Source organism: Carya illinoinensis, chromosome 15 (genome assembly GCF_018687715.1).
Source record: "Carya illinoinensis cultivar Pawnee chromosome 15, C.illinoinensisPawnee_v1, whole genome shotgun sequence".
NCBI classification, from domain to species: domain Eukaryota; kingdom Viridiplantae; phylum Streptophyta; class Magnoliopsida; order Fagales; family Juglandaceae; genus Carya; species Carya illinoinensis.
The window spans coordinates 40,765,917-40,787,297 of record NC_056766.1 but is presented as its reverse complement, the minus strand read 5'-3'; the positions used below and the strand labels follow the sequence as shown (position 1 = coordinate 40,787,297).

The following is a 21,381-nucleotide window of genomic DNA, read 5'->3' as shown; positions in this document are numbered from 1 at the left end:
AATGCCAGGTACTGAAGAAAACAGTGAACAAAGAATGACAAAATTCATGGCTTTGCTTCTCCACTACTTTCTAAAATCTTAAGTATTGAGTTTGATAAAAACTGCTAAAGAAACAGGGAGGCCACTCATGTCAAAAGATTGGAATTTGAGAGCAAAGACAAGTTTTAGTCCAATCGCTACCACCAATGGAAATTAAGACTGCAACAACTACTTCCATGCAAATTGTTACATTTTCAAAACACAAATGCTACTATGTTGTTCTATACCGCTCACTTTGCTGTCAATACCACTTGGTTTATTAAAAAATTATAAACATAAACATGAAAAAGAATAGATGGAACCTAGAGTTTCAGTCTCTCTCCTTTTGTCCTTTCAAACTCCATTTTGTTCTGAATATATTTTTTTATTTTTATTTTTTTAATAAACCACATGGCACCTTGGTGCCAAGTCAATGGGTCAAAGTGAGCGGTATAACTAGGGCAGCATAGTAGCATTCTCAAGTCAACTAGGATATGATTCTCCTTTTAAAATTCATAAGTTTTTAACAGTTGTTAGTGATCATTTTCCTTATATAGTACTTAACTTATGGCCAACCCAGCCCATAGGAGGATTGGGATTCGACATGGATATGAATGTAACATCTTCGTACCCGACCAATAATATCTTTTATAACAAGAGGAATTCTAATTCATGATTTTTCTTTTAATCCTTTTGCAATGATAGAAGTGAATCTAAATTTATTCAAGAGATTGTTTAAGAGGTCTCAGAAATATTTTTCTCTCCTATTTATCGATATTTTCATTGATGTTCCAAGATCGTTATTTATTCATAATTTAATATTCTAAACCCACAAAGATCGATCTTCAACCTTGAGCATTGTGGACTTGGAGGAGGCTGATGATGATTTAAAATGAAGATTTGGATTTAGAACTTGGACTTGGGTGTGCATAGTCATAGATGAGACCAACCTTTCCGCAGCATGAGTGGGATTTAGTTGGTGGTGTGCACTTGGTGGGGTTTGTATCATGTTGATGGGTGCAATTGAGTTTGAAACTTCATTAAGTGGCAGAGAATCAGTCTCATTGCCACATTTGAATTATGAAGGTAGCCTCTGATCAAAATCAGTTCTCCTTATGGCACTGTATTACTTAATTTGTAGTTTGGAAGATCTATATCAATCGAGGAGTGATGTTATTAGTCTTCCCACATGCATCAAAAGTGTTTTTGGACTAAAGCACCTTGTATTGACTGATTGCCTACATCTTAAAGAAATTCTAAGCTTCCACCCAATATAGAGAAGGTGCATGCTAATGGATGCACCTCATTGGAAAGCTTTCTAGAAGCATAAAAATGGTTCCAATTCAATACCAGCACTTAAGATAGATTGAATTGCTCGATTGCTATGAAATGTTTGTGAATATAGGGAATCATGTGGAAAATCCTTTGTTGACTGAGGTCTCTCTCTCTCTCCCCATCTTCCACTGCCCCTTTCTCTGTCTCTGATGTTTCTTTCTTTTGCTACTTGTTTGTGTGTGTTTTTATTTATAATTTTATAGTTGAAAGTGATATATGTTTGGAATTGACAGGAACATCTAAATTACATTCTTCAGTTGCAGCAGCTAAAGACACTTTCTCTTGGAGCTTGTTCAGGGCAGCTTGGTGGGCTTAGAAAGAAGGTGGAAGTGCAGTATGCATTCTACTTTGTCTGCAAATGAATATGAAACTTCATCAAGTGGAGAATCACTATCATTGCCACATTTGAATCAAAATCAAGTCTCTTAAGGCAGTATATTACTTTTGTAGTTTGGAAGATACTATTAGTCTTCCCATATCATCAAAAGTGTTGTTGGAATAAAGCACCTTGTGTTGACGGTTGCCTGCAACTTTAAGGAATCTAGAGCGTCAATCCAATATAGAGCAGGTGTGCTAATGGATTGATACATCTCATTGGAAAGCTTTCCACAAAAAAAGTTCTAATTCAAAATGAGCAACTTAAGAGCATTAAGATAGATTGAATTGCTCAAATGTCATGACATATCTGTGTTTTTTTCATTTTTACTTGTTTGTGTGTTTTTATTTATAATTTTATGGTTGAGACTGTGATATATGTTTGATATGACATCTAAATGACTATTTTGACGGCATTATATTTACGGAAGATACGATTCTTGAGTGATTCAACCACTGTAAAGAGGCTTCAAATAATATTGAAATTTGAATCATGTAAAATAGATATTGACGGGAGTGATCTATATTTGGATGAGATCAGATGAATAGCTTTGATCAACCTCTACCAGTTTTTCTTCATTCATTATCCAAAATGCTAGTTTTGTTCTGAAGTTGACAACTAGCTACAAGAATATAGGGCTTTGTGACCAAATCATTTCCATCCCAAAACAAATTGATGCAAAAACTCATCTTTTGGCTGCCAATTTTACCTTGTTAGTTGTTGCAACTTTCCATCGTTAAAGGTGCGATTTGGGTAAATGAACAGTTGTATTTATTTTTGCAGTGACAATAAAATCATTTTGCTATGTTTTATTCTCAGCGCATAAAAGCATACCACATTTTCTATATTTTATTTGCAACGATTAGCAACTCGTCACAAAAATATAGTTTTCGCGACAAAAGGCACATTGCTGCAATTAATTTAGACAGAAAAGAAAATAAAAATAAAAAATAAAAAAATCAATTTTGACACTTTTGTGTCTTTTACGAAGATATTAGTTTTAATATTATTTATTTGCAACGATTATTTAACTATTTGCGGCAACACCAGATCGCGTCAAAAAGATCACAATTAAATACGAAAAAGGGGAAGACCTAATCCCTAAAGTTCAAATATTTTTCATTTCTTCTTCGCCCCCTCTGAACTCCTGACGGTTCCCTCACTCTCTTTGCTCCTCCCATTCTCTCTTGCCATCTGCTCTCTCTCTCTCTCTCTCTCTCTCTCTCTCTCTCTCTCTCTCAGCCTCCTCGAACTGCCTTATGATTCCCAACTCCAGCCAATCCCATGGGCCATCACCCACAACCTTTCAAGCACCTCCGACCCTATGAATGAATAGCCAAAATTTCTTTCGTTTCCTGCTTTCCTGAAATAAGGAAAAGATTCCAAGACTCTCAAGGAGGAGCTGCTTGAAGCCATTGCGCCTTTGGATCGTGGAGCAGATGCCACTGTCGAAGACCAGCAAAGTTCTCTTACCTTTGGTTTGTTCTTTGGGTTATTGCTTTCTCTGGAAAAAGATTTTTGTTGTTTTTTGGTTGCCGTTTGGAACTTGTTTTGATTATCGTTGTTTGGTGATTTCTTCTAAGTTACACGCCTAAATTGTTTAAGTGTTAGTAGGGCTACGTATGTTAGGTAATTACTTAAAACTGTTAAACGGTATTTTCGGTTATGTATGTTCTTTAATTCAGTTGAGTCTAAACCGAGTCAATGGGCTGTTATAGTTAATGAGTCATGATTGGTTAGTGGGTTGTTATTTGTTGACGCACTAGTCCGTGCGAAGTGGGTCAGTTATTTCCTGATTAATTGCAAGTTTGTAAACGCTACAAAAGGCCAGATTATTATGAATGAAAATTATCAGTTTGAAACTCATATTGCCGAGTGCAAAATTGGAGGGTCTGGCTCCTCGAATTGCCAGAATTCACCTAAATACATTTCCTTGAACATAACAAATTGGTCTCAGAGCCACGTTCCTGCGACATGGCTAAGGGAACACGATCATCACAGTTATCAGAAACAGTAAACAATCTACAAGGGGAGACTGCTGCACTGAAGGAGGAGCAATCCAGGCATTGAAAAGCAATTCTTTTGTTATTTCCTTTTCTTAATTTTTTTTTTTAAATTTTGATGTAGAGAAAGTAGGATGAAGTACCAGTGGATGCTACCCTATGCAAAAACAACAACATCAAAGCTTTTTGCCCTGGTCAGTGTTCCCATGATCCCATGATTACAACTCTCTCCTCTTGCTTCTTTCCTTCCAGTTTGATAACATCACTTATTTATATCTTTTTCCAACTTCTAGAGTACTTGTTCTTCTATCAATGCTGCATCTTTAACCTTATGTTTGAGTTTTTCTACTTTTTATGTTTTCTGGTTTCATTAGAGGTCGTGATAAATACTTATGAGTTATCACCAAAGCGTGCGAACCGATCTTTTCTAAACTGATTAGGTGGCATAGACTAGGCCAAAACTTAACATAATTGATCTTCTAACACAAGTGAAAACGTTTTCTATCACTAAAACGTACCCTTTTTGCTCCTTTTATCCCCTGCATCTTCTAACACAAGTGGATTGTCATATATATCATCAAGGAAGTTTATGTATATCATTTAGTAAACTCTGACCTAATTTACTGATTTTTTTAATTCTTAAAGCATTATACTTTCTGAAGAGCATGAGCACCCCTTTTCAAGAATATGATGATGCTACCTCCTCCATCCTTCGGCTGGAAAAAAGAATTTTCAGGAAAAATGTTTGCCTCAGAATATCTTAGTTTGTTCAGCATGCATAGCCAGAATTTTGCTTTCCTTTTTAATGGTTTTTACATGTAAGATAACAATGAGTTTTGTATAGTTATATTAACTTGCGCATATTTTAAAAGGTGAGGATTCGGTCTTGGATGAAATTGTGTGAACAAAATAGGCTTGGTATCCTTTGAATGGAAGAGTCATTTTAGTTGAGGATGATTCACATTCTACAAGAAGCAGTGAGCAAAGCATGTCAAATCAACTTTGATGTTGTTGTAATGTGAAATCAAATTGGGCAATTAATTATGATGATTCTACTCGATGATGGAAATAATATAGCATAAATTTGTGATTAGATAATATAGCATCATCTATGTGCATGCTAAAAATGCTTTGAGATTCTGACAAGATTTTGCTGTGCAAGTTGAGAGTCCCTGGATGCTGCGTTCGTTGTAAAAGAATGTGGCAGCTATTGGAGTTGAACTCCAGGCTTTGTACTAGTTATGATGTTTTTAGGGTGCCTTTTGTGCAGGTGAACCATTCTCTCTCCTCGTGCTTCTTTCCTTCCAGTTTGATAACATAGCTACGTATGTGTTTAAGAGATCGGAGTTTCTTGGATCCATATTCATATAAAACATATGCCTAGCTAACACAGGAAAATACCGTCTTTTCAGGAACTTTAAAGAAAGGATTAGGAGATAGAGCACCATTCTTTTCATGGAAATCATGAGCTCTTCATGAAAAGAAGTTTGCTTCTCCTAGAATAAACTTTTCAAACTTTAAGCTAGATGTAATTGCATGTTTGTAGAGAAAATATTAACCCCCCCCCCTCTTCTCTTACCCACAATTTGGGGATGTTTATTTGTAATTGTCATGTCTTGGTTTCTATGTAATTACTAATTATAAATTGTTTCTAATTTTTTTATATTTGTTATCGCATGCTTCCCTTTATTAAAAGTAGAAAAAATTTAACAAATGGATACAGAAGAAATTTCTTTTATATTCATTTGTAAGATCTTTTTTAGTTTTCATAGGCTTTTTGCGGTAAATAAGATTTTCCAACCAAAATTCAGTATTATAACTAAGATTTTCTAGAGAGAAAAAATCACCGGGAAATATTTTACTGGCAATACGGTATGTATACATTTGTGAAGACAATGAAGACTATTTGCGGCGATATAAATCATGCAAATTGTTAATGTTTTTGCCACATTATTACTATTCTAATTCCAAGATCGTTATTTATTCATGATTTTTCTAAACCCACAAAGATCGATCTTCAACCTTGAGCATTGTGGACTTGGAGGAGGCTGATGATGATTTAAAATGAAGATTGGGATTTAAAACTTGGAGTTGGGTGTGCATAGCCATAGATGAGACCGACCTTTCCGCAACATGGGTGAGATTTAGTTGGTGGTGGGCACTTGTTGGGGTTTTTATCATGTTGATGAGTGCACTATATTACTTAATTTGTAGTTTGGAAGATCTATATCTATCGATGAGTGATGTTATTAGTCTTCCAACATGCATCAAAAGTGTTTTTGGACTAAATCACCTTGTGTTGATGGATTGCCTGCATCTTAAAGAAATTCTGAGCTTCCACCCAATATAGAGCAGGTCCATGCTAATGGATGCACCTCATTGGAAAGCTTTCTAGAAGAATAAAAAAGGTTCCAATTCAATACCAGCAACTTAAGAGCACTTAGATAGATTGAATTGCTCGATTGCTATGAAATGTCTATGAATATAGTAAATCATGCGAAAAATCCTTTGTTGACTGTGGTCTCTCTCTCTCTCTCTCCCTCTCTCTCTCTCTCTCTCTCTCTCTCTCTCTCTCTCTCCATCTTCCCCTGCCCCTTTCTCTGTATCTCTGATGTTTCTTTCTTTTGCTACATGTTTGTGTGTGTTTTGATTTATAATCTTATAGTTGAAACATTGTGATATATGTTTGGAATTGGCAGGAACATCTAAATTACATTCTTCATTTGCAGCAGCTAAAGACACTTTCTCTTGGAGCTTGTTCAGGGCTTGGTGAGCTTAGAAAGAAGGTGGAAGTGTGGTATGCATTATGCTCTGTCTACAAATGAATATGAAATTTCATCAAGTAGAGAATCACTCTCATTGCCACATTTGAATCAAAATCAGGTCTCCTTAAGGCAGTATATTACCTTTGTAGTTTGGAAGATACCATTAGTCTTCCCACATCTATCAAAAGTGTTGTTGGATTAAAGCACCTTGTATTGACGGATTGCCTGCAACTTTAAGAAATTTTAGAGCTTCCTTCCAAAAAAAGTTACAATTCAAAATCAGCAACTTAAGAGCACTAAGATAGATTGAATTGCTCGAATGTCATGACATGTCTGTGTTTTTTTCTTTTTTACATGTTTGTGTGTTTTTATTTATAATTTTATGGTTCAGACTTTGTGATATATGTTTGACAGGGACATCTAAATGACTATTATGGCCGCATTATATTTTTGGGAGATACGATTCTTGAGTGGTTCAACCACTGTAAGGAGGCTTCAAATAATACTGAATCATGTGAAATAGATATTGATGGGAGTGATCTATAGTTGGATGGGATCAGAGGAATAGCTCTGTGTGCTGTTATCAAAGCAAATTTTGAGCGCTCTACATTCGACCTCTTTCATTTCCTAGTGTTGAGATCACTATTAATGGCATGCCAAATATTACAGCAAGAAAATGCTAGACAAAGGGATTTCAGAATCTGGAGATCATGTTGGTCAAAGTACTTTGCTCTAGATCAACCTTTTAAGCTAAATGAGTAAGGTCTGAATGTTGAGTTTTCTTGTAATTCAAGCTCATTATACATTAAAAGTTGCATAGTCCATTTGCTATATAAGCATGTAGAGAACACAAAAGATCATTCAAATGTCCTCTACCTATGAACATGATTACAACTTGAATCTGACTGCCATCGACAACACAACATGAATGAGCAAACCACTCATAACATGAATGATCAACCTACCAGTTTTTTTTCATTCATTACCCAAAATGCTTGTTTTGTTCTTGATTAACTTTCAAATCGTGCTCCCAAAACTAATATATACAAAGCTAGTTTTGATCTTCACATGGCCAGATCTGGTAATAATTCATCTTTTGTTCCAAAGTTGACAACTCAATATGGTGGTGTGAGGTCTATATGTGATCCTACTTTGTGTTGACATGCATATTAAATCTGTGTACAAAATACTAAAACACATGCACTCCTTATTTTTCCTTATTTCTTAAGAATATTGCTCGTCATATATACCACCATTTGCTCAGAAACACACAGCTTGATCTTAGCCATTTTCACTTGAGGATGGTGAAAAGCTAATTAGTCTAGACAGGTGGCACGACCTTCTTGTATGGAAATTCTGTTATGGGAGACGTAGTGTCGGATGGATATTGCGCATAATGTTCTAGTGCAAGAACATGATCTCAAAGATATTGTTCTAATCACAGATCAAGGAGTTTCAACTCCAAGATCTACAAATTGCCTTCAAGGAACATGTACCATAACCAATAGAGGGTTGATCCAACAGGACTTTGATTCATTTTGAGCATTTTATTTCAGCATGCTTTTGGGTCTAAACAATCATAAAATGTTTCGTCTGTTGATTTTATATCTTTATAAATTTAGTACCAATTAAAAAATTATCAAAATGTATGAAAATTATCCTATTCCTTTCTATTCCATTCCCTCCTATACTTCCAAACGAAGTAGATATGATCATGATCTCGTAAAAATTTTGTAAATAAGAAGGTGATAAAAATTATGATTATTGTAAACAAAGCAGGACATTTCTATGGTCTTATTTTTCTCAGAGTATTGAACCATTTCACTATTATTGATATAATTCTCATATTATTTCATTTTCCAAACATGTCCTAAATTTAAGAGAAATATTGTTCTTCCTCTTACATTTTTTCTCTAATCATACATGTTGCAAACTAAAGGAATAACTACTTAAAATGCATCACGTGCGTCAATATGTTTAACAAACTTAAAATAAAAAATAAAAAAATTTATTTTCCCTTTATTTCTTGCCATTACCCCCAAAATATTACGTACACATAAAGTACGATGCACTTTCAATTAGAAACTGATATCAAGTGCAATGTTCGCATAACAATATGAGGTTTATAATTGAAAGTTATTCAGAGGAAGCAATCTTTGAAAGTGTCGGAGTCCATCTTATACACAAGAATGACGATTTTATGGATCATATTCAATCTTTAAAGAGATCGATGCCAAGACGATGGTAATGATCAGCATATTCAACAGAGAGACCAAGATTAGAAGCCCTCTTCAAGAGTGTCGGACATATATATGTATATATCCTTACTTGAATTTGCAATATCATAGATGAGACTGACGTTAATGAGTACAACGGAATCTATAGAATACATTAACTTTTCCTACTGGGCTTCAGGTAAAACCTTATGTGCATCTCCCAAATAACATTCTTCAGTCTCTTGTTAAAAATAGCCATAATCTTTCCTGAATGTTCTTAAAGGACTATTTTGAGATTTGTCAATAAAAGTTGTGAACATTGAGGGGTCACACCCCTTCAAACTCAAAGCGACATGCCACCCAACCCAACCAAAAGTCCTTGTGTGTTAAAAAACAAAAAACAAAAAACAAAAACAAAAACAAGAGTCTTTTTGTCCTCTTACTACGACTGTTGAGGATAAGCTGAATGCAAACCATGCCCCCTCTTATCAACACAAATCTTTGCAGCCACTTTGGCTTAACTTTGAGTTCTCGGATTCTAACATGTAAAAATAAATAAATTTATAGATTAATTAATACAGTATAATAAAATATATTAAATTATAAAATTATTTTTATATTAAAATAAATTTAATATATCATACAAATTATATTAATTTATAAATTTAATTTTCTAGTCACATCTTAAAAATGAATGAATGACGTCGAGAAGAGGCCCACCACTGTGGATAAAAGAGAAGCTGCTGAAGAAGCAGCCAACACATATGTGAAAATGTATCATTATTCTTTTGTAAAGCTACGTGCGATATTATTCTGTAGTCCTCATCATAATCGTCAAGTCCGCTTTACCTTCTAGCCCCTTTTAGCCATTGCCATTTGCCAGCGCCATTCCATAACCTATTTGAGCTCTCACTTTCATTTCAGCTTTCTCAACTCCTATGTTATCTTTACATCTCTCTATTAGGAATTACACTATTTGGATAATTAGATGAGATGAGATGAAATAGTTGAAAGTTGACTAAAATATTGTTAAAATAGAGATGAGATGAAATGATTTCTAAATCCAAACAGCCCCTAATATAATAACTAAATATAACACAAAAAGTATATTGTCAATTGATGTAAATATTTCATGGATTAAAACTTTGAAGGGTTTGGATTTTTATTTTTTATTTTTCCATCACCTATGCAACTTTATAATACAGTACTACTAAAGTTATATTTATTTGAGAAGTGCTATAGTTATAAAGAGATTCATAAAAATAAATTCATAAACTGATATAGTTTTATATGTTATGTTATATCTACGTTAATTTGTAAATTTACTTTTATAGAATATCTTTGTAACTAAAGCATTTCTCTATTTATTTATTGACAAATATGCTCAAATATGCTTAAACGCTTTGATCTAAATATTTGATCACAACTATTTGGTTGGTTGATTCAACTTCGATAAGCTTCATTGCATAATATTTTAGTTTATGGTGTTCTTTACATGGAAATATTTAGTTTATAAAAAAAAGTTATAAAAAGTACTTAATTCTAAATTTGCATTAGACTTTAAAAATTGAATTCGATCTTGGCTACCAAATAACAAATTGAAAATGAATAAATAAAACAAGAAAGGAAGCTGCCAAGAAGCTTCTCCAATCTAATTCCTGAACCAATAAGTTATTAAAATTGATATATACTTGATATATACCATCCCTCAAGATTCTAAGAGAAACTATATGTGTACACACAAAATGTTTTCAAGGCGTCAAAAGAAAGACATTATATATATATATAAATTAAGGGACTATTTCGAAATTTCCGAATAAAAATTCTGAACATTGGGGGGCCTACAGTACCCCTTCCAAGCGACGTGCCACCAAAGTTCCAAACCCAACCAAAGTCCCCTTGTCCTCTTACTACCGACTGTTGAGGACCAGCTGGAGTGCAAACGACTGCAAATTAATATGATATAATATAAAAATAAATTTATAAATTAATATAATATATTATATTATTAAAAAAATTATTATAAAATAAATTTAACATTTCATATAAATTATATTAATTTATAAATTTAATTTTATAATCACTTATTAGGAATGAATGACGGGCCCGAGAAGAAGCCCACCACCATGAATAAAAGTGAAGTTGCTGAAGAAGTTTGTGTCCAAGGTATAAGATTTTTGTAAAGCTATCACGCGTTTTTATTGTACAGTCCTTGTCATGATCGTCAAGTCTACTTTACCTTCTAGCCTTCTTTGTCATTGTCATGTTTTTTCATTTCAACTTTCTCATCTTTTATCTCCCTATTAGGAATTACAATACAATAACTAAATATAATATAGAAATTAGATTGTGAACTGAGGTAAATATTTCAAGGATTATAACTTTAAAGAGTTCGGGTTTTTATTTCTCTTAAATTTAAAATGCACTCTTTATTTTTCCTTATTTCTTAGGAATGTTGCTCGTCATATCTACCACCATTTGCTCAAAAACACACAGCTTGGTCTTGGTCATTTTCCTTGAGGATGGTGAAAGCTAATTAGTCCAGACAGGTGGCACGACCTTCTTGTATGGAAATTCTGTTTCCAGAGATGTCGTGTCAGATAGATATTATGCATAATGTTCTAGTGCAAGGACATGATCTTGAAGATATTGTTCTAGACTCAAGAATCCAAGATTACATATCAGGGAGGTTCAACCCCAAGATCTACAAATTGCCTTCAAGGAACATGTACCATAATCAATAGAGGGTTGATCCTACGGGACTTTGATTCATTTTGAGCGTCTTATTTCAGCATGTTTTTGGGTCTAATCAATCATAAAATATTTCGTCTGTTGATTTTAGATCATTTTATGAATTTAATACTGATTAAAAAATTATCAACACTAATGAAAATTATCATATTCCTTTCTATTCCATTTCATCCTATACTCCCAAATGAAGTAGATATGATCATGATCTCCTAAAAATATCGTAAATAAAAATGTGATAACAATTATAATTATCGTAAACAAAGTATGACATATATCATGTGGTTTTATTTTTCTTGAAGTGTTGAAACATTTCACTATTATTGATATAATTCTCATATTATCTCATTATCCAAACATGTCCAAAATTTAAGAGAAATATTGTTCTTCCTCTTACATTTTTTTCTCTAATCATACATGATTCAAATTAAAGGAATAACCACGCATAATGTCAATATGTTCAACAAACTTTAAAATAAAAAATAAAAAAAATATTTTCCCTTTATTTCTTGCCGCTACCCCCAAAATATTATGTACATAAAGTAGGATGCACTTTCAATTAGAAAGTGATGCATTCTCGATGCATTCCTGAAGTTCTACATTTTGCAAGATGGCGAGTCAAGGATGGCAATTTATACTGCTGGTGTGATACATGGTTGAAGGATGGTCCACTTTGCAATGACTTTAGTAGTGTTGCAAATTTGTCCCTGAAAATCAAAGAATGCACTCTGGAGGATGGCTGGAATTGTGAGCTCATAAATCAGTTGGTTGGTCCTAACCGTGTGGAGCAAATCCTGAAGGTTTTGGGCAAGAGGAAAAATGGAGCGGATGTACTGGTATGAACCCCATCTCCTGATGGGGTATTCTCCACAAAAAGCCCATGGGATTGTGTTCGGATCAAAATGCCAATTGATGTTTGGGCTGGCTGGGTTTGGCATCCTTCTCTTCCTAAATTCATGGCTACTACTATGTGGAAGGGGCTCCATAGTGCTCTGAGTGTAGATGACCGACTGAGAAGAAGTGGCATCCCTGTTGTGTCAAAGTGCAACTGTTGTAACCATGGAACTTATGAAGATCTAAACCATGTGCTGGCTAAGGGTGAGTTTTCTAAATGTATTTGGAGAAAAAGTGCTTTACAAGTGGGAATGAATGTGAGGGAGGGTCGGTCTTGGAAGGAAATAGTTGGTAGCTGGTTCAATACTACTACTAAATCTTCTACTATGGGCAACCTTATTGGAATCATCCCTTCTATTATTACTTGGAGATTATGGCTGAGAAGATGCAAAACCTGTATGGAAGGCAGCGGCGAGTCCATGGAATAGGTTTGGAGAAGTATTCACTTTTGGATTACCAGAATAGGTGAGAAATTAAAGGCTGGAAAAAAATTGAAAAGAGGAGATGAGGTGATATTAAAAGAGCTAAATGTTCCTCCAAAAATGGTTACAAAGAAAACACCACAGGTAGTCAAATGGTTTTGACCATACTAGGGAAGATACAAACTCAATACCGATGGAAGTAGCCAAGGCAATCCGGGGCAAGCTGGAGGTTGAGGAGTAATCCGAAATTCCTTAGGTAACTTGGTTAGCGCTTTTTCGGTTTCTCTGGATCAAGGAACAATTTCTTTTGCGGAATTCATGGCGGTCTATTATGGAGTAAAATTGGCAAAAAGTATGGGTATTGTTCAGTTAGATATAGAACTGGATTCTAGTATTGTGATAAAATGGTTGAAAACATCACTTTGTGGTTTATGGTATGTGGAAGACTTTTGGGAAGAACTGGCAGTTATGATGAGAAGTATGAATGTAAATGTCACTCATGTTTACCGGGAAGCAAATGCTCCAGTAGATCTCTTAGCTAGAATGGGTTCGGAGGGATGCACTAACTACTGGGAATACTTTTCTGACTTACCTTGGAAGCTTTGTGGCCTACTGAAGATGGATAAAGCTGGATTGCCATATCTACGAGATGGTTAAACTGATATTTTGTATTTGGTTTTTTGTTATATATGGAGTTTTTGTATCCATGGTTTTTCTCCGCCACACGTGAGGTTTTGAATATACCCGGAGGGTCCCTCCTCCCTTTTCATAAAAAAAAATAAAAAAACTGCAATGCTGGTGGAACAATCCGAGATCTACAATTGAAAGTTATTCAAAGGAAGCAATCTGATGTTGCACATTTTTCTCAATGCAAGTCAAAATAAACGAAATTCCAAATTTTGAATAGATTAATATATAGTGGTTAACCTCGATGTGAATGGTGCCTAATTTGTTTGTGGATCCATCTCTGGACATAAATCTCGAGTGGACATACGTGAATATTTAGAGGAATATTGATGCTGGAGGGAAGCTTTATGGCCCTAAGCAAACTGGAATATGAAGTGAGTGACCAGGTGAGTAGTATAAATATAAGTTTTAGCCATGATGAGATGATTGCGTATGGCAATCCAAATCTGGATTGGGGAGAAAATTACATTATTTATTGGGCTCGTAATTAGGAAATTCAGATTTGGGCTTTAAAAAAAAAAAAAACACCTCCCAATAATTGTATATGAAACTTTGATGATGAGGACATAAAGTACCTTCAAGTTGGAGTGAAATTATTTCTTAAGATGATATTTTGCTTTCAAACAATTTTTTTTTTCTTATTGTTAATTTAAAAAAAGTTTGTCACTCGGACGTTTGTCTGTAGAGATTGAGCCTTCTCTTTGTATGAAATTTGAGGTTGACTTTTTATTTAGGTAGAGTGATGTCTGTTGGACCTATTTTTGTAAAGAGTTTCAGCAATAGTGTAGACCAGACCAATCACGAAATGCATTATTTTGATTTATGATGTCATGTTTGATATGGCGACATCCCAGAATATATCCAGTCATAGATGTACGTTTCTCTGATAAATAAATTATGACAATTTCTCTTAAAAAAATAATTTAGATTTGCTATATGAGACTAAATAGTTACCGAAGCTTTGAAACGAAGGATTTAGAGGCCTCTTAACTCTCAAACAAAAAGAACAGAAATTATAAGATGCAATAACCATTTTTTTTAAAAAAAAATAATAAATAAATAAGATAGAAATAAGATCCAATAATAAAAACCATAAGATTGTTTTAGATTTTCCCTATAAGATTTGATGAAGCAGATTTAGGATTCTTGCTACAAATATATACAACGTTCTATATATATATATATATATATATATATATATTTTTTATTTAAATGAGAATTTTGTTTGAAATGAAGTCTGTATTAACTTTTTTTTCTTTTTTTTTTTCTTTTTTTATAAAAAAGAAAGTGAGGGGAAAGAGAAATGAAGTAAAATAAGAAATTATGCCTGGACCAAGAGTTTAGGTTAACTTAGCTTAACGACCACCAATTTTCTTCTTTTGCATGCTTCTTTTGCATCATTTAAATGCTTCTTTTGCAGTTCTAAGAGCATTGGTAATAGATTCTTTATCTTCATATGTAAAATTACATTTTTTAAAGACTGATTTTGAATATGAAGGAAAAATCTTATATTGGATTATGTATTTTTTGATTAAATAATAATAAAATAATAAAGAGAGAGAAGAGAAAAAAAAAAAGAGAAAAGAGAGAGTTGGGAAGAGAGAAAAAAATAATAAAAATATAGTTTGAAGAATGAAAAGGTGGTCTTTATGTTTGAATAATAATTGTAGCTAGTTATTTATAATTTTACATATGAATAAGTCAATGTAGATGATTTTAAGGGCATATTTTTCAAATTTAAAAATAAAAATGAAGTTGAAAAATCTATTGCCAATACTCTAAAAAGGCAAAGGGACGAGTTGGAGCTGTGGACTTGAAGATGTATATGTAAATTAATTTTTAGTTCTTTACTCTTTGCTCTAATAAAGAATTTATTTTATATGGTATTTTGCAGTATTAACAAAAAAAAAAAACTTAATTTTGATCTAGGAATAATTTTGAATTTTCTTATGTGATGTTACATATGTTAATATAGTGTATTTTAAGTGATTATTGATTTAATTAAGAATATATATGATTAAAAATAATATTTTATTTTTGTTAGATTAAATTGTTAGATTAACGCCTTTTATACTCTTAAATAGAGAAATAATAATAATAATAATAATTGAATGATTGATTGGCTGACCTCGAGAAACGGCCCACGACCATGGGAAAAAGGAAGTTGTTGAAGAATTTTGTTGCCGCCTTCTTTTACTGATGCACACACCGTCTGTAACTCCAAAAGCCTTAGCTGGAAGGATAAATCTACCATGCCGTCTAATGTTACCGTTCAAAATCAACGTTAATTTTTTTATTTAATAATTAAAGAATTGATTTTTAGTATATTGATATATTTTGTTAATTTTTTAAAAATATATTAATAAATTAAAAAATTTTGAAAAGAAAAATAACATAAAAATATAAATATAAAATTTTGCTAGGATCACAACAGCGGTTATTACTGAAGGCAGCCCTAGCATTACTCTTATCTGAAAAGCAGTTGAGATATTAATTATGAATAGACTTCAATTGGCTTGAAAGTAGTTGAGAAACCAGTTGAGATATCATTATGAATGGACTTGAAAGCAGTTGAGAAAGTAGTTGAGCTGGTATTATGAATCGACTTCAAATCCTTTGAAAGCAGTTGAGAATTGAAAGCAGATGACAACTTTTATTCTGATCTTTCATTTTTCATATATATATATATATATACTAGTAGTTGGGCAACGTCCAAGGGACGTTCACCCAATGTATAAAAATATCATTTTTAAGAATTAATATTGTTTTTATTAAGGAAAAATTTTTGATTAATAATGTAATACTTTTAGAAAAAAAATATATAATTTCTAACATCAAATAGTAAGATAAACTTAAATCAGTTTTAAAGCATTTAGAATTTAAAAAAAAAAAAAGAACCTTGAACCAAAACTGAGTGCAGGAGATAAATCGTTAACTGTAAAGCAACGTGTAGACCACGTTTTCTTAGTTTAATAAAGCAATTATTTTTAAAAGTGATATAATTTTTATAAATAAATAAAATACTAAGGTTTTTATAAGATATTATTATTTGATTTTAATGTTTCATAATGAATTTAAATTGATAAATAAATAATATATTATTGAAATAATTGTATTTGTAAATGTAGTTGGTAAATAGATTTAAACTTAATTATTTTACATTTCTCTTTATTTATATAAGGAATGAATAGAAATTTTAAATCACATATATAAATTATAATTTATATAAAATATCATATATATAATAGAATATAGAATATATATTTATATAATTTATATAGATATATATATATATATATCTATATAAATATCTAATATACCTCTTAAATAAATGAACATTAATGCATGAGTTATAGGCTGCATAAATTTTAATAATTATGAATTTATTCATAAGTAATTTGGGAGAGAGATTAAAAAAGTAAGAATTTTTAAGACGAGAGAGAGAGTCACTTTAATTTATTCATGTAACTAACGACGTTAGTTTTAACGGTAAAACAACAAAAACCGTTAAACCAATAAAATTCCGTTAGATAGCCACTTTATATATATAAAGATATATAATGCATGATACTATATATTTCTAGCAAAATATATATACTCAATAACACAAAAGGTAAAATAATAATAATAATAAAACTCAAGTAATTAATAATAAAAACCAAAAACACATTCTATAACTATTTATATATTTAAGGAGTATTTAACGATTTCTTAGTTAGTTTTAAAAAGCAACCTAATTCCCAGTTGATGAAAATGCAACCCCTTTGTCTAAAATCTTTTAAAAAAGAGGCAGAGGGAGTCCCACTTTTTTTTCTTAAATCTTGGAACTCAAAATATTAAAAAGACTATTTCGAAACTTTCCAATAAGATATCATCATATTCTTTCCTGGAGACATGATATACGTGATTTTATTTATTTGTGTTTTTAAGTTTATAAAAAAAAAAAATCTACACTCATAAATTAATATGATTTGATATCATAAGTTAGAATTTTATTATTATATATTTTAGTTTGTAAACTTTATTATTATGAGATTTATATTTTAACTATATATTTTTTTTATTTTTTGCAGTAAATGAATTTAATTTTGAATTAGAAAAAACTTATTTTTTATTTAAATTTTATCATTTAATGCGATTTGATGTAATGTATTGAAGATTATTCATTTAATTAGAAACATATATGATTAGAAAAGATTAAAAATAAAAAGAAGAACAATATTTCTTATTTTAAAATATCCTTTACACCATTAAAAAGATTAAAAAATAAATAATGAATGATTGACTTCGAGAAGAGGCCCACCACCGTGCGTATCAAAGAAGTTTGGCTGTGTTAATTTTTGACCAAGACATACGCTTTCTTGTACAGCTGTCACGCGTTCTTTATGCCAACAGAAGGGCGTTTTATGGTTGTTGCCAAGAAGTTGCCGAGAAGTTTCTCCTCTGACCCACTTCTGAGATACTCATGGAGAATCAAATTGAGATAAAGATCTGACATCGGAAAAATTGGTGAAGCCCGGTGTGTCCTATTCGACATGCACGTAATTGCCGATAAAATGAGTGATGCATGAATAATAAGTAAAAAAATTAATTAGTTTAAAAAAGAATAAAATGAAAAAATAATCAAAAAAATTAGGATAACGTATCGTTTAAGATAAAAAAATATATATATATATTTCTCTTAGATTCATGAAGTACTTGCTGAAGAAGTTTGTGGCCGCGTTCCTTCTATGACCAACGCACTTTCGCTTTTTGTAAAGAATTAGCTGTCATGTGAGAAGAGGCCCACCACCAGAAGTTGCTGAAGAAGTTTTGAAGAAGTTTGTGGCCCCATAAGGTTTTACTCTTTGTAAAGCTGTCATACGTTATTACTGTACACTCCTTGCTACGATGGCTTTATCTTTTGTTCTGTTGTAGCTTTCTCAACTCTTATGATTATTATATTTTTATATACAGTAATTAAAAATTTTACAGACTATAATTTAAAGGATTTGGGTTTTTATTTTTTTATTTTTTCATATAAATTAATATAATTTTATGACATTAATTTACTTTATCATAAAAATAACTTACCATATAAAATATTATATAAAATCAGGTATATTTATAAATTTATTTTTATGAAATCTTTTTATCTTAAATCATTTATCTATTTATTTATTCACAAATATGCTTTAAACGCTTTCATCTAACTGTTTGACAACTATTTAATTGGCTGATTCAACTTTGTTAAGCTTCATTACGTAATATTTTAGTTTATATTTGTGAGGATAGAAAGGAAATGAGTAGGAGACATGGAAACAACGGGAGCAGGCAAGTGACATGATGGGTAAAGGGAAGTCAGAAAGGACGTCGGAAAAGAAAAGAACCTGATGCACGCAAAGGGACTCAAGCACGCAAGGGAGACTGGTCACCTCATGAGTCATGGCAGGCTGGCATGCGCATTGAAGAGCAAATAAAAGCAGGACCGAGGAAAGGGGGCTCCGGGGAAGATTTTTCAGATGGAGGCAGGTTTGGAGGTAAAAAATTTTATCCGAAATTTAAAATTTTTATTGATTATTATAATTTTTTTAAATTTTTATAAAAAAATATAATAAATAATTTAATTTTTTTAAATTTAAAAATAATAATATTATTAAAAATAATATTTTAAACTCCTTAAATTCAAAATTTTATCATTGCTTCAAACCTTCCAATTTCAAAGTTCAACCTCTCGATAAAAAGCGCCAAGCAAACTTTAGCACATTTGTAACTTTTTTTTTTTTTTTTTAACTTTTTTAGTGAGAGATGAGCGTCATGAGAGGTTGTAAATAAAAATATCATAATAAATTTTAAATTTTTTCTCCTCAAATATCCGTAGACATTGGCAATAATAATATCTTTATCTAGACTTATTTTTATAAACAATAATTTTTTTTTTTTTTTTGTCATATTAGCTAAATAGACTAACACTAGTGGGCAAGGGGCCACTTCCATTCATCTCTTTGAATTAATTGAAAATATATACAAACCGCCCCTAAGTCATCATACGCACATATATACAACAATTTGGAGAGAAAATGATTCTATCAAATTAATATTAATGGAAGTAGCACTCATGCAAGATATTTTAAATAACTTTATAGTTAATGTATAAATAGACTCGTATTTACAATATTATAATTAGACGTGATTATATTTAGGACGAAGCACAATATTCCTTTTTTCTTATAGTACTCTTGTTATATATATATATATATATATATATATATGTATGTATATTGATCCAATCCATCCTAGCCATCATATATCCAACTTGAGAAATAATATTTGTAGTATTTAAATGTGTAATTTTCATATATATATTTTTTAAAATTGATAAATATGAAAACTATATAAATAAATTATTTTTAATAATAAATCTTATTTTCTTAAAATGAGTATGCAAAAATTAAATATTTTAAAATTATATCTAACATTATTTATCTATTTTTTTTAATTAAAAAGTTAATCATTACAAAGAAAAAAAAAAGGACGGTGCTACTCTACCGCCCAGAGTGCACCGCTCGCTCCTTTTGACCGCACAGCGGGTTTTTTTTTTTTTTTTTCTTTTCAGATTTTTTTAATATATTTAAACATTTTTAAAAAATATAAAAAAAATATCAATACATTTAAAATCACTTCCTTAATTACTAAGTAAAAAAATTATAAAAAAAACTATTTGTGACCAGCGGTCACTTTGAAGGACATGAGGAAGGGGCAACTTAGCATTTTCCAAAAAAAAATTCTAGTAATAATTATCAGATGATATCATAATTTAAGTTTTACTCAGAATCTATCCAAACACATCCATCACAGATAACACTATAAGTAATCCGTAATCAATTGGCAAGTGGAGCCCATTTTATCGATCGACCATATCGTGCAAACCAGCTGGCTACCTCATCATGCTTTGATCTAAAGCTCTTTTCGAGTGCTTTTGCGAGGCTATGAATTAATCAAATGTCCATTGGAGGACTCTGTAAAACTTCGTAACTGCAAATTTTCACAAACACATTGATCATGATAAGATAAATAAAAGATTACTTCGAGTTAGAGCGATTTCGTCGCCCTCTTTTCATGTATAAATTATTCTGTAGAGTGCATAATAATAAAAGAGAAATTATATTTATAGTCTCTAAATAAGAATTAATTAATGTACAATCTTTTATTAAATGAGAAAAAATATCATTTTATGAGTTATATATTTATAATTTTAGAAATTTTTAAAAATAAAATTACCTAAACCTGCATTGCAGTTTTCATTTGAAGACTGTACGTAGCATTACTCATAATAAAATATGTAAATACTTTACTATGTATGTTCTATATACCAACTTAATAATAAAATATTTCCTTATGCATATTATTTGTAATTTGTTATCAATAACTAGCGTCATGAGAGGTTGTAAATAAAAATATCATAATAAATTTTAAATTTTTTCTCCTCAAATATCCGTAGACATCGGCAATAATAATATCTTTATCTAGACTTATTTTTATAAACAATAATATTTTTTTTTTTTTGTCATATTAGCTAAATAGACTAACACTAGTGGGCAAGTGGCCACTTCCATTCATCTCTTTGAATTAATTGATCCCCATAAACAAATTGAGATGAAGATCTGACATCAGGAAAATTGGTGAAGGCCACCTAGTCATGCAAATCGGTGTGTCCTATTCGACATGCACGTAATTGCCAAGAAGTTGCCGACAAGTTTTTACATAATTTTATGATGCTCTGTGATGATATATCCAATCTTAATGAAACTAGTGATATCATTTATATCTAAATCACGTTCCATATAATTACTTTTGTATATTTCTTATATACTCTACAATAATTATTTTATGTTAAAAAAATAATTCAGTCAATTGCATTAATAAAATATATAAAAA

General features: G+C 31.4%; 2 protein-coding genes across 8 annotated transcripts in view; both read left to right on the top strand.

Annotated features, from left to right (window-relative positions):
- The window catches only part of LOC122295749 (disease resistance protein RUN1-like), a 101,272-nt gene that overhangs the window by 62,301 nt on the left and 17,590 nt on the right, over positions 1–21,381 (top strand). The gene's annotated exons all lie outside the window — the stretch shown is intronic.
- On the top strand, positions 2,821–7,397 carry LOC122295764 (BTB/POZ and TAZ domain-containing protein 5-like). Of its 4 annotated transcripts, XM_043105000.1 has the most exons (5): positions 2,821–3,207; positions 3,857–3,926; positions 4,895–5,002; positions 6,432–6,529; positions 6,912–7,397. In XM_043105000.1, the coding sequence occupies exons 2-5, from the start codon at positions 3,867–3,869 to the stop codon at positions 6,919–6,921; spliced, it is 276 nt and encodes a 91-aa protein (XP_042960934.1). In that variant the 5' UTR covers positions 2,821–3,207; positions 3,857–3,866; the 3' UTR covers positions 6,922–7,397. The 4 variants fall into 4 exon arrangements, with proteins under 4 accessions (XP_042960934.1, XP_042960936.1, XP_042960935.1 ...); XM_043105002.1 differs by having other exon boundaries at positions 2,823–3,926; positions 6,465–6,529; XM_043105001.1 differs by having other exon boundaries at positions 2,823–3,926; positions 6,462–6,529.